Source organism: Bemisia tabaci, chromosome 6 (genome assembly GCF_918797505.1).
Source record: "Bemisia tabaci chromosome 6, PGI_BMITA_v3".
NCBI classification, from domain to species: domain Eukaryota; kingdom Metazoa; phylum Arthropoda; class Insecta; order Hemiptera; family Aleyrodidae; genus Bemisia; species Bemisia tabaci.
Window position 1 is genome coordinate 12932021 of NC_092798.1, and position 14663 is coordinate 12946683.

General features: G+C 39.1%; 2 protein-coding genes across 5 annotated transcripts in view; one reads left to right on the plus strand and one right to left on the minus strand.

Annotated features, from left to right (window-relative positions):
- Positions 1-14663, plus strand: part of LOC109035701 (protein D3) — a 21668-nt gene continuing 7005 nt past the window's right edge. Inside the window, exons 1-7 of one of the 4 annotated variants that reach the window (XM_072301627.1) lie at positions 20-248; positions 1170-1426; positions 2031-2169; positions 3373-3510; positions 4780-4858; positions 5381-5543; positions 8227-8364. In XM_072301627.1, coding sequence (XP_072157728.1) covers positions 1226-1426; positions 2031-2169; positions 3373-3510; positions 4780-4858; positions 5381-5498 — 675 coding nt within the window. In that variant the 5' untranslated portion in view covers positions 20-248; positions 1170-1225 and the 3' untranslated portion in view covers positions 5499-5543; positions 8227-8364. Of the gene's footprint in view, positions 249-1169; positions 1427-2030; positions 2170-3372; positions 3511-4779; positions 4859-5380; positions 5673-8226; positions 8365-14663 lie in introns of those variants that run through there. The other 3 variants (XM_019049415.2, XM_019049417.2, XM_072301628.1) reach the window with 3 other exon arrangements.
- The window catches only part of LOC109035695 (UDP-glucosyltransferase 2), a 19279-nt gene continuing 16156 nt past the window's right edge, over positions 11541-14663 (minus strand). The window contains exon 7 of the mRNA XM_019049405.2: positions 11541-11950. Within this exon, the coding sequence (XP_018904950.2) occupies positions 11683-11950 (268 nt within the window). The 3' untranslated portion in view covers positions 11541-11682. The remainder of the gene's footprint in view (positions 11951-14663) is intronic.

Consider the following 14663-nt stretch of genomic DNA (forward strand, 5'->3'; position numbering starts at 1 on the left):
GCGATCCAATTGTTTGTAGGTAAGCCGTGTACGCGCTGTCTGCATTCTGTCTGACGGCATTTAGAGTGACGTGCATTTGGTGACTCATCATGAACGAAGTTGCTTTATAATTCATTTAAAAACACATATTTCATCAGTGAAGACTGTAATCATTTTGACAAAAGTGTGTTAATGCTGAGGCATTTAGTGAAACTTTTTTTCAGTGCTGTGTATAAGAATTATTTAATACGAGTCTAACCTCGAGTCAGGTAATAATTGTTTAATACGAGTCTAAACAAGATCCAACCCCAGATTTTCTAGGATACATATATGTATAAGCAGATCCATACACTTCAAATAAGGGGGGCGGGAGGAGGGTTTCCCATAGAGTGCTTACATAAGGAGAGTGCGGTCACGTCGAAATATGGAGGTGTTAGGGCCCAAAAGGGTGGCCAACCTTCGGACACGAAAAATGTCACTGCCAATCTTCAGACTCCAATATCAAATCAAGATGGCCAAGAACGTTCATAATCTAATGAGCATCATTCCGCAAAAAAGAGTAAATTTACGCAAAGGCTAAATCAAATGCGTGCTTTACAAACAACGGGGGCATAACAATTGTAATCATAAATTATTCTGTATAATATGAATTCATAGGTTGACTGCCATTTTGGCCATAAAAGCTTTATGACCTAACCTCAAAATACCAGCATGCCAGTACTCTCCCTACTCTTGTTTCTCACACATAATTTTCGAAGTTTTAAAGTATCTAATATGCTTTTTAAGTCCATTTTATCACGAATAATGACCAATTATATAAGCTTCCTTTCTTCTTCTTTCATCTGTTCCTTTCCTCTTTCTTCTTCCTTTCTTTCTTCTTCTTCTCTTCTTCTTTCTTTCCTAATAAATGGGGAAGTATGCTCCCTAAGCTCTCCCCCCCCCTTAGCTCCGCCTTAGTATATATTGATTTTAATCCGCAATTAAAATTGAATCTAATTGTAAAGCGAAAAATCTATGAGTACCTATATGCGCCTAGGGTAAATTGATGTAATGAGGGTTATCAGAGAGATAATGATGAGGGACGAATAATTTTTATTGCGAGTACTGAAATATTTGCTGCGATTAAAAAACAGAATGGTTCATTCATCTTTCAAATATCAAAGTCTAATTTTGAGCTCTATATTTTTCAGTGGGACCAAGTTTATGAAAATAATTCATAAGGCAAGCTGATACAAAGGATAATTAAATGTCCTTACACTGCCCAAACTTGGGGTTGGGGTATGTCCTCTCAACTGCATGTATTTTGGTGTTGTTCCTCGTCACAAACTTTTCACTGGCGGATGATGGAATCCTGGACGAGATGCCTAAAAAGGAAAGGATTAAGATGTTGAAGCAATGGAAAATAATTCCCGAATGTATTTTCATTAAACCACGTCACGAGGTTCTGGTACGATAAACAATTGCATTCAAAGTTCTAACTGTAATTACATGTAACTGTGCCCGTCCAGATGACAATTAATAAGGGCCTCCGTAAGCGGAAGATAATATTTCAGGAAATCTTTGTTTTTCAAGAGACGGCCAAAAATTAGATTTAAGTTCCGACTATGCTGAAAAAATCCTCTGCTTTGTCCAATCGGGTAAATTACAAACAGCTCCCCGTACCATAAGAGGACTTTCAAAAATACTTTTCATTTCTTCTTTACAAGTTTATGTAAAAGTTATTTTCCTTTTTCACCGTTTTTTAAATTATTTTTTTGCTTGCACCGCGACTCACAGCCGTATCAACCAGAGGCGGATCCAGCAATGTGGCAGCACCGGATTGCCTCTATTTAAATCTGTGCTAAATGATCGATTCTTGTCGGAGCACCTGGCCCCTCCAAGAATCGATACATTTCATACGTTTAAATGGAAGAAAGACAATGTTGCCAATGTTCTGGATCCGCCAATGCTATCGACCGAGTAGATTTGTCGGAAGATGCCTTATCTCGAACATGATGAGAGTTAATGAGTATAATCAGACGTAAAGCTGTAATTTACTTGTTTTTCCACAGGTAAAGCACGAGGGTGATATTCCCATCAAATTTGGTACAGAAGTGAAACCTGCAGCAGACATGGCATGGCTCACTCAGAATATGCGTTGGAACAACACACCAGAAGACCTAAAAGTTTACTACTCTGCGATGCTAGTAGGTATGGAAGTATTGGCAAAAACGTCTGTGTGTAACATAGAGTGTTAGAGATACACCTCTTCAAAATCGCCCCTCTACTCTATGCATGCCCTCATTAAACGAGACCTTGAAATTTGTAAATAGAAATGTAGCACAAACAAATCAGTGATTGATAATACATCTTGAAATTAAGCCCGAGATTTAAAAAAAAAGATTTGTTTGGCAAAAAAGAAAACAATAGTTTGCGTTAATTGGCAATTCAAGTTTATTCAACTTAAACCATGGTTTCACATCGAACGAGATATCATTACTACTTTGCAAATAAATTTACTGACCTCCAGTTCTCTCAAAAGTTAGTCAGGAAATAAAATGATCAAGGCCCTATTGAACTTGGTCCACGTGAATGTGTGTTTTTTTTACTCAGATAATTATTCGAACTCCTCGATATTTTTGTTACCTGTGCAACACAGACAACATTTGAAAACATGTTCATTGTTCACAACATTATTTTTCAGTCCAAGCAAAGCTTACGGGCCGAAAAAAAAAAATGTGTATCATTCTTCGAATAGATAACTTTTCGCGCTCTCCGGTAAGTTTGTTGCATAAGCGACGAATTGTAGGCAAACTTAAAATGGAAGATTTGCCCTACTGCCTTCATGGCACCGTAAATGGATCAGTCAAAGCATGTGGAGCGATATTGAAGTGAAGTTTTTCAGTAGATGTTCTATTCACTTCATTTGTATTCTAAGGAAAATTCGTCGCCTATGAGCTGAAAACGAAGGCGAACTCCTGGTGAACTATATCCGTAAAAAATTGGGAAGGATCTAAAATTCCTGCTACATGAAATGCATTGAAGAGGTACTGTTTTGTGATAAATGTTGGTTTCAAAACCGAGAAAATACGGTTAACTATGCAATTTGAGATAAATTGATGGCGGTAGGAGCTAATAAAACCTCTTTTTTCGCCATTTAGAATCATTTGCATCCACCATTTTTTTCGCCCGGAAAAGCTCCATGAAGCCTAAGATAACGTATTCGGTGACCATGGATATATACGCAGTCTAATGACCGTAGATCATGATATTAAATTATATCCTAGCTTTGCTTTCAGTGACAGGGTATAACGCTCGTACAAGTTATCTTCTCCGCATGTAAGTCAAGATGGCTAATTATACCGGAATCAAGAAGCTTATAAGATATGCTATAAAATCATATCTTTTCTTTAGGTCTAGATGAGCCCTCAGTTCAGACTCCAAACCACCGTGAATATTTATACTGGCTGGTGACAAACATTCCAGGAAACAGAATTGCGGAATGTCATATTATTGCTGAATATCAACGTCCCAATCCAGACGCAAATACAGGTTTGTGATTTCTGTTATCATAACTATTACTATATTAACATGCTATATATACCGCTTCCGTGCGCTCTGCGACACCCAACCGACACTGATAGCGATCCTGCCAAAACTCCCACGGCAAATCACACCTCATTTCCTGCCTTTATTCCATCAATCCACGATTTGACAGGTGTCCTCTACGTTTTCTACTCGGAAGGCCCCAATCCAGAACCTTTTTAGTCAACCTATTATCTGGCATCCTTTCGCATGCCCACATCAGTGGCCGAATTTTGTCGGCCCTTTCATACAGAAATGCAACATCCATCGATGAGTCCAAACCACACCACCGGCCAATCAGAAGCGCTAAGCAGGACTTTGGTGCAGCCGAGACTCGTCCTAAGTATATTTGAGTACGGTGGAAGGACCGATGAAATTCGGCCCCAGACGAGCTGTTTCGTGAAAATGTAATGCATTATGTTCTTTTCGACGCCCATGATTTCACGTCTACAATCTATAAACTTTTTAAAAATGTTCAATGGTTAAACAATGTTTATCGGCAATTACCGGCAATTACTAGAGATGGATGCAACAAACTCATGAAACTACGCTTTTTGACCTTAACACTTAAAACAGTCGTACGAGATATTTCATTTCTGTTTGGCATTTTGGGCTATGCATTTGTCTCAGCTGACTGTTTGCCACTTCTCTAAGCAAAAGTATCGATTTTCAATTTTTGCATTTCTGAACACTATGGTCCCTTTCCCGTGCTTTTTAAAACTTTAATTTAATTTGTATAACTTTTCTAGTTTTGTTTTCCCTCAATATGTTCTAGCCAAAACACCACACTTTCACCATATTTTAATGTGAAGGAAATCTCTGATATGTCAATTTTATGTCATCAAAAGGAAATTTTTTCCCAAGGCATAGAAAGTAGTGATTCGGGAGGGACTATCAAATATGGAATCAGCATATGCTATGATATTGTGATGCATTTTCATTAAAGTCACAATGAAGCAAATCCAAAATGTTTCGAAAATTATTCTCTGAGTTTTGAACGCAACGACGATGGTATACATGTCATGTCATGTTTGAGAGGAAGCAGTACCAAGAAATCTAAATTTCTGTGACATTTTGGTAATATTTACAATGTATAAAACTAGATGCTATCAAATGGTACAGAAACGAAAAGTATTTGTTGGTTTTACCGCATTGGAATCAAAATCATAAATGATCTCACATTGAATGAATATTTGGTAATTTTAAGTAATTTAGATACCCACGTCTTTTTTATAGGTTTGCATCGGTATGTGTACATAGTTTACCGTCAACCATGTGGGAAGATGATCTACAAAGAAAAACACATTGATGTGGGGTAATTATAATTTTAATTTAATTATTAATTATGATTATATGTCACTAATTTAATACATTTAGATTTATACATTTCTTACACCTCCTACCAGATTTTGCAGTATCGCTTTGCGTATTCTCTAATTTTGAAGTTCACCTTTTTTGACACGAGAGTTGGCATTCATTAATTCCTGGGATCAAATTGCCATTAATAGGTGCTTTATTTGCCAAAAAGCGATAGGCTAATATTGATCAAAGTCTTGATTTACGATTACATTTTTGCAAAAGTTTTTCTGAATGAAGAAATAAGTGAAATAATGTTATTAGGATTTTTGCGGTGAAAATCGACTTACAACAATCGAAAATAATATGAATACACCTTATTTAAAGTTAAGTTTATGATAAAATGATAGAGAATTAAAAACGTTCATATAAAACATTCAATTAATATATTATCTGTATTCAAATTTCCGTCTTTATCTTGAGATTCTGATTGATTTTGTCCGTAAGATATTACACTTATACATTTCCATTTTTCTCGCAGAGACATCGTGCCCAGGTATAATTTTTCAAACCGGATATTTGCAGACAAGTACGGATATGCAGGGCCTTATGCTGTTAATTTCTTTACCACTAAGTCTCCTTCGCCCCAATACACATAGGTTCAAGTGTCGAAAAACATTTGCATCAACAGCAACGCGTTTGAGGTACGCTGTACTGCTTCATTGTTCTGTAATAATTCTGCTGCGTAATAGACTTAAGCAATTTCGGTCCTTCCGTGCTAATCAAAAGACCCTTTCTCATTAATAAATATATTTGTGATACTTAAAAAATAATCATTTTTTTTAAAAATCATGGTCTTGTCGACATCATCGCGATGCACTATTCTCGTTACTACGTCATGTACTTAAGGTACTTTAAGTATTTGACCAATCACATCTGGCAAGTAAGGTACATTTCGTAACACTAAGTCTAATCTTTTATCTACGCGAGTATAAATATTAAAGCCTAACAGAGCGGAGCGGCGTGCTGCCAGCGCGAGAGGCTCACTGGCGCCCACAAACCTAAGTGGATACTTCACGCATTGCACAATGCTTGAAGTATCCACTTAGGTTTGTAGGCGCCTATACGCGTTTCGCGCTGGCCGCCCGCTCTCCGTGCGGCGGCGCTTGAAGCAACTATTTCACAACAGAGGTATTGCACAGAATTATGCGAAATTGAACGTATTAAGAATGACAGGCATCCTTTAAAAGTACAGATCTTTCCTCGCAAAATAAATCAAGATACTTATCGTACACAGGAAAAATCTAAGAGCCTTTAGCTGAGGCAAATATAGAGGTTCATCCGGTTCAGGTATAACGAGGTGGGAATTTCTTGAAAGATAATGAAGTCCATTTACACCAAAGAGTTGTAGAGAGTTTTAGTGAATTTTGCCTCATGGAATTGACGCTCCCCCATTTTTACCAAAACTCTCAACTATATCATTCTCCGTTGGACCAAACAGACAAAACAAAAAAAACAAGCACACCCTCATTCCTCCAAGACATTTTACATTTTCATCCAAAAACGTCATGAGCAATTGTCGTTTGTACTTAACATTTACATGTGGGCCAATTAACTTTGGGTCTCAACTGTCACGTGGACCAAAACTCCCGTGCCGAAAAAACGCGTGGACGTAAATTACTGGAAAAAACAGCTGCGCGGACAAAAAATCGTTGACGAAATGTCCTATAACCCACTACCCAGCCGATTACGAACCGCGAGTTTCGGATGTTTGGACGGAGGGGGGGGGGGGGGGGCCTTGTTAAATGGACGCCGCACAGGAAAAAAATCAACATTTATCAAGGTGTTTGAGATTGCTTTAAATGTCCGGACGTTAAAGAACACTGGACGCTGACGAAAACACCAGCATTTTGAGGAAAATACGTTGACAGAAATCTATGGACAGGAATAGATGGACAGGAATAGATGGACATATGTATATATACCCCTTCAGTTGATGTATTTTCGTCCACTTATTGTTTTTTGCGTCTACGTTTTGAGTTTTAACTCTCCACATTTAAATCAATATTGCAGAATGTCGAACGCGACGATAAATGAGGGGCATGTAGGACGAGGCGCATAAGTGTAATTTTTGAAAACATTGGGATATTTATTATTTCCAGTAAAACTAGTCGTCGTGAATGTTTTGTAAAAAATGCGCTACGAAATTCCAATTTTTAAGCATCCAAAAATCAGTATGAACATTCTTTTTCCCACAAGGATCTATGTGATTTCGAAACTTTAAACACGTATTTCTCGAAATAGCAAGTACTATACGCATGCGCCTTGTCCTCCAAATCCCTCAAATGTTACAAATGAGGTCCAAATTGATGTTTCTATTTTTTACGGAGCACCCTTCAGATAATTAACTTATTTTACTACGGTCGACACACGGTAAACTTGCGCTTTTTTCAGATTTTTGATCTGGGAGGAATCGAATACCAACATCATCTCCCAATCACCTTTCTTTTTCGAGACTTTTGCGGGATTTTACTGCAAGACATTTTCTAGGTAGTCGGCGGAAGTAATGGCTTACTCTATGTCCGTCTTTCCTACCGGAGGTTTAAAAAATTAAAGAAGTGAAATTGTTTTTTCAAGTAGTTACTTCAGTAATCTGACCACTATTTTTCTGCCTAGATTTTAGTTTTCTTCATTAAAAGTGAATGTTCAAAGCTTCGGCGAAATTTGAAGGAGACCGGCTACTGATCTGCGTCAATTTTTTAGAATCTCTCCGATGAAAACGAGAAAACTTGCAAACAACCCCACACTGAGAAAGATGAATGCCGATTGCAAATCGTTCAAACTATAAGCTCGAGGCCCCTTGTTATCTTTTTCAATCAGAGTAGCATATAGCGGATCCGTGTCGTATAATTCATCAAGCAATCGCCCGCTGAGTCCTGTTTCATATAATCGATGTATCAATAGATTGAATTCATCGCGAAGAAATGAGAATTTCAGCATCGGAAAAATGAATGGGAAATTTGTCAGGCACTCTTTCATCAGATGATACTCTGTTTCGCGTGCTCGCAACGCGCGAGGTAAAATAACACCCTGCTTCGACACGAGGAAAAAAGGAATATGCAGCAGAAAAGCATCCACCTCCGCAATGATCAACTCATTTTTCCGCACCTCAGCGGACTCAGCGGTTCCAAAGGTCAGATTTGACGTATTCCCACCCTCAGTGAGTGATGAGTTACGTTCTAAAAAGTCCAAAACTAATACAGCATCGCTGTACTCCAAACTGTCAGTGAGTCTTGCCCTCAAATTGTTGGATAACCTCAGTTGGTCAAACAAATTATAGACAGCTCGGATGTCCCATGTTTGGATAAACAAATTTGTTTGTTCCAGGTCCCCTAAACTGTCAATCTCTGGATACTTCTCTGTGCGGCTCAGTAAGGTCGTCATGCGACTTAAAAATACGGTGGAGATGATGATGGCTGAAAAACTGAAGAGGGTGAAGAGGATTTTTCCCGTGTGCAATCGGCCCAGACGTAGGGTCGGTGGGCTGCCGCATATGAAATACGCGTAAACGGTCAACAGCGAAGAGGTATCTCTATAATGATCGGTTTCTGTCTCTGAATAGAGACGGCGGAACACTTCGCACTGAAAATATTGGAATGCGTATTGAACTGCAACAAATAAAATTATAGTGATGAGAACGAGAGCCCAGATTAGGGGCGTGAAACTCCTGAAAAGGACCAAACTTTGAGGAATAAATGCACTGTGCGGAGTGACAATACAGACAGCACCTGAGCCAAAGGCGGGAGAGAAATCAAGTTGTGAGAGATCGCTCCCTTCAAAAGCAAGTCCGAATTCAAAAGAGTAGAGGGCTACATCAAATTTTATGTTGATAATATCTTCAATTCCGTCTGGGTGGTCTGCACCAGTAGCCACCATGTAATCAGACACCTCCATATTCACTTGTTCGAAAGTGCAATTTAAAGATTTCCCCAACTGTAGGAGGAAAGGCTTCAATAGCATAATCCACTGGTCCCATCCAGGAATAACTGCAGTCTTTATTCTGCTAGAGCTGTGGACATTTGCGAAAAATCTTACAGGTTTTTGATGCATATTTTTTAGAGAAAAATCAAAAAATCCCACATCGGCGTCGCTTTCGTACGGAAGAATACTTTCCGTGAATGGGTCGTATCTTTCACAGTGTTCGGGGTGGCAAATGACGGTTTTCCACCCTTTGAACAAGCGCCAAAATAATTTGAAGCAGAAAATTCGATCGTCCCAGGTACTTTTCATTCTGATGTTGTGGGACTCGTTAGTCAACCCATAGGTATTGGTGTCAAAATTCCCCGGTATAATTTTAGTTCTGGGCTCAAGTATACTTAGATTAGAATGTTTTAAGATAAATATAAGGTAGTTTTGTGAGTTCCAAATGTCGTTCAGATGCACACCACGGGTTAGATTTGTTACTGTGTCCGTTAAAAATGCGGCACTATTAAGTTCAGCTGACGTTATTTTTAATTCCTCATCGCATGATCTCCCTATTTGAGGAAAAAGCAAACGACCATCGACCATGACGCAATAATTTGTCGAATTCCCTGCAAACTTATTGCCATAACCGTGAAGCACTGATAAGTTAAAAGGAGGACCCGACGCTGATACATCTGTAACTGGATATCCATTTCGCAGAATTGAGTGAAAAAACAAATTCAGCAATTCATCCAAATCGTCCAGAAAGAAACTGATGATTTTAGGGTTGGGATTTTTTACTTGATTGATGAATTTGGAGTGGTGTGCTATTAGACGAGTCTGAATCGAGGAGTGGTGGGTTTGCTGAAGTAATTGGGAGATTTGAGGATTTGAGTTGGAATTTATGATATAAACCAATCTAAGATCTGAATGTTTAACTATTTTATGCAGTACATCAAATTCTAGTGAAAGCTGAGGCTCTGAATCTTGACACAAAATCGAATTCAGCCGTAACGACCCTTGCAAATTAAATACTGCCGGTATCGGTAAAATAAAAATCAAATTGAAATATTTGCACATCTTACGTGGTGAAACAAAACTCACTTGACGCCGCAGTTGATTTAACTTCAAATAATTTAATGAACGATGAACTTGAATGCTCAAAAAAGCATCACTAAACTAAAAATGGGGTGGGGGGTCAAGAAAAATGAATAGAATTGAATTTGAGCGTGAATAAGAGAAAAGCAAATTCGACCCTACCGCTGTGAAGTGCACTAATTATAGACTAAAATACAATCGAAAGACCATCACACGAATGAATCTCTCAGTTTATGCGCAGTGTCCTTGTAACTTTCTGTTAATTTAAATTATATATACGTGTTCTATTTTCCTGACACGTATCTACAGACTTTCGAGCCTCGCAAAACACTCACGAGGTAATGAGGAAAATCATACGGATATGGGTTAAGAATGTGATGGACAAGTTTTTCCGTAGCAGCAAGACACCAACATGACTGACTGGTATAAATCGGTTTCTTCGGACTCCACGAGCTATATTGAACCGAGAAGAAATCATGGTAGAAAATCTAATCTAAAAAGGAGGAGTCGCGATTTGGGCTGAAGTCAGCTCCTCCACAGGATCAGGAAATTTTTGGATGTTTGGCAGTTAACAATGCAACTAGTCAAGTATTCTTACTTACATTGAAGTTCAGATTCATCTCCAAATTTTAGCAAGAATAAGGCATTGCTACTGTAAGAGAGAATTCTGTGTAATAATGTGAAATAGTATTCATCCAAATAGTAGTTCACAATTTCAGGCTGCTTGAAGGAACATTTGTCTTGGAAACTTCAGCATGTCATAAATTACAAAATTTTCAACGTTTTAACATTTGAATACACGAGGAGAATTTGAAGAGGAAAAAACAAGGAAAATTCGTATATTTGATGGGTCCTCCCTCCCCCAAATATTGAAACTTGTCAGCTCCTCGTCATAAATTTACCAAATTTTGTAGACCATAAGGCCTTGTCTCCACGGGACGTTTTCATGGGATTTGTCCCAAGTTCGAATCGCAGGAATGAAACTTCTGGGATTTTTCCCAGTGACCGTCTCCACGGGACGGGGTTCATACAGTCCTGCGACTAGTTTTCGCGGGAAGATAAATTGGTTAAAGTCGAGTATTTAACCGGGATTAAAATAATAATTGCACTCAATTGACAATTAGACACATTATTTTAACTAAACAAACATTAACAATGTAGTAATGAATAAAATATCGCACAATTCGTTTTCACTTCTTCTTCTTCTCTCAGTGGGTCCTAGGGGTACAAACAAGTACCATACTTACTGGGAAAAATATTGATTAACTCAATATTTTTCCCAACTTCGTAAGTGGGATTTTTCCCTGGGACAAATCTCGTGAAACGGCTCGTGGAGACAAGGCCTAATTTGACTATTTACCTGAGCATTTGATAAAATGTATAAATTAATAATGTATAGGACTCACTTGCACTTTTTATTAATCAAGATTGAACGCGTTTCGAGGGCTCTGCTGTCATCCTCAGCGAGGCAGTCTCATCCTCACGGCAGATCCTTCGAAACGTGTTCAATTTTAATAAAACAAAAAGTGCAAAAAGTTTTCAGGTTCAGTTAATTTTATTGTTACTATTTTTAACATACGGGTTCTTGGTATAAACTTTGAATATCTGAGATTATTTCTTTGGTCATTATTAATTACGGTATTTCTACGGTTGATTTCACTTCCTGTTATTATTTCACATTATTATATTTTAAATATCGAACTTGTGCTGACTTCATAAGTGTTTCCATCCGATAGAATGCCTGATTTGACTATTCGTCTGTGACAGACACACCATGAAGGGTTATGCTTTTTTCTCCTTTGTTCCTTCACTAAACACCGTTCGGAGCAATTTTTTCAGAACATAGTAGAGTGCAAACAACGGGACCGCGATTACGAAATAGATGTCGAGAAGGTAGTACTGGTACCAGGCCAAGTCCAGACTGGTCACCCTCAGATGACCGGCTCCCTTGTGCCGCAACACGTACTCGATCCAGTAGATTGCCGTGTCCAGGGGGGTCATCGGTCGATCCCGGAAAAGCACCGACAACCGTTTCACGTTTTCCCGGAAGCTGCGGATAAGCAAAGAAAACGACGATTGAGAAACGGTGAATATATTTGAATCAGCGAGTTCGAAAACACACCAACTCGGTAACTCGGAATTGCTCAATTTTCATAAGGAACGGTCAATTTTTATAAAACTCATTGAAGTTAGCGCATCTGTTCCAACTTGGACCTTTAAAATGACCTTGAGAGCTTGTATTTCGGCACCAAAAACCTCTTTCTTAGACTAATTTCTTCATTTACTGTTCGGTTTCGTGTGTTTCTTGATTCTTTCCCTTTTTCCGAGTTGGTGTGTTTTCGTCCTCACTGATTCGATTTCATTGTAAGGCTGCGCCTAGCTCATTTGATTTGATAGCGATGATCATGTTGTCGCTCCTCTGATGCGTATCTTTATTTCCTCGTGAGCCCCAAGAAGCATAGAATCATACGGAGAGTGATTATGTAGCATCGTGTCCAAGATTTTGGACTCCATGCTCACTCTTTATATACTCGCTTGCTCATCTCGTCCAAGATCTTGGACTCCATGCTCATCTCTAAATTTTCACTGTTTCGCTTGAGCATGGAGTCCAATATCAATGAGGCCTCCCTAAGTGTTAATGTCCATTGAAAATTGCATACTTTTATCCAATCTAACTGTACCTAACCAGCGGCGTGGCGTCCTTTGCGATACATTGATTGTTATGCCATTTAAACTTATGGAAATGGATCGATAAACAGGGTGTTCGCAGCGAACACCTTAATAACCGATTCTTTACCATAGGTTTAAATGGAATAACAATCTATATGTCGCAATTCACGCCCCACCACAGTAGCTAACCCGACTTCCACCTAACCAATGCACAATTTCCTACGAGAACACAGTTTTTTTTTTTTTTTTTTTTTTTTGCCTAAAGTGTTTTGATACATTTTTGGACCCTACGCTCATCTCATGTCAGAGAATATCCGCATCTCACAATTTCGGACGCTACGCTCACTTTGATTTTTGGAGAAAATAATCCCTCATTAAAGTGAGCATGGAGTTCAAGATCTTGGACGTAATGAGCATCCAAGCATTATATAGGTGAGTATTGTGTCCAATATCATGGACGCAATGCTACATTACTCGAAGAACCGGACACAAGTTGAAATGGGTCAGTTGCACTGGTCTCAGAATCGTGATTCGATGCTTGCCTCTTGTAGATCAGCTAAAAATAATTAAGTCCGTCCAAATAGCCACTTTCTACGCTCAATGGGTGAGATGCTAAACTCTCCAGTCTGCTCTCCGGGATCGTCGACCGGAGAGCTCGGAGGATTACCCGGTGCAGTCACTGACTTCGGCTATTGATGCAATGCTTGAAGTAATTATACGATGTTGCAGGAGCTCTAAACTGCCCATGCTGAAAGCAGAGTTCTTTATCCTCAACCGGTATTCAATACGATTTTTCGCATCAACACGCGGTTCACGATCGATGAGCGAACTGGCCGCTAATGGGTTTTAAATTGAGGTCTAGTTACCTTTCCCCGAATTTTGGGTTCTCCATCGACGAACTCGGAGCGGTTGTCCCGGCTACTGTATGAGTTCACTGATTCCGAACTTTATACCTGGCCTTTTCGGTGTCCGATCTTGATTGAATAGCAAAAGACGCTGGTATTCTATCCCCTCACTTGAGCGGATACCAAATGGCCCGGCTTTTGAATCAGATCTCGGATCGGATTTAAAACCGTGGCCGCCGCTTATTAACTCAAGTCGACGCCTGTATGATACTTCCACCACGACACGCGCTCTTTCAATGCGTGGACCTCCCCTCCCCGCCGTCTTGTTGCCCTGCACCCTCCAGCCGATTCTGCGTTGCACGGCACCCTTGCACCTTTCTCTTTCGCTCTGGCCTGGCTGACCAGGTATCACACCCGCGCCGCGCCTCCGGATCCGGCCGGACTCCTGTTTCCTCTTCTTTTATGAATCTGAGAAAGACAAAATCCTCCGTCTCCGCAACTCTCGTGCTTTTTTCGTACCGTTATGGTAAGAGAATCACGAGTTGAAAAGTCAAACGTCAAGGAGGCACGGACGACTAAGTTTCGATGGCTATGAATGATTTTTCAGTTTTAATTACTCTAATAAATACATTTAATGTTAATAATTCAATAAAAGTCGGAAGAAAAGTTTATTTTTTACCAATAAAATTGGCACTTGAAATTTTGCATCTTCTGAGGAATTTATGGGGGGCGCAGTGAATATAATAAATCGTTGGCAAAACTTCCAAGCCACATATCTCGATTCGCGACGTCGCAGACTTCCCGTTATACTTTATTATTTATTTGGAAAACTACTCGGCAATACTTCAAAACTGTCGTGATTTTTCTTCCCTGTGCGAGGAAATTTCAGCGAAAAGTTCAAAGAATTAGGTTGACTTATTCTCCTTTGAAAAAATCAAATTATAGCCTTTCTTCACAAAAAATCACAAACTCTCGTACAATCCGTTTTGTCAGATATGTGCTTCAATTGAATACAAACCATCCGTTCATTGCAGATAAACGTGCACCGTATTCAATATTAATCTAATTCTCTTTCTAAAAATCCCCTTTCCCAAAAAAAATTGAATAGTCATGAATAAATATATAAATTAAAAAATTTCAAAATTATTTTTAACAGATGCAAGCATCCATCGCATCTCAAGCGCATCGGTGCATACGTGGCGCCATAAAAGGAAATCTAGCGTTTCCATTCAGAAAAAATTCTCCTTC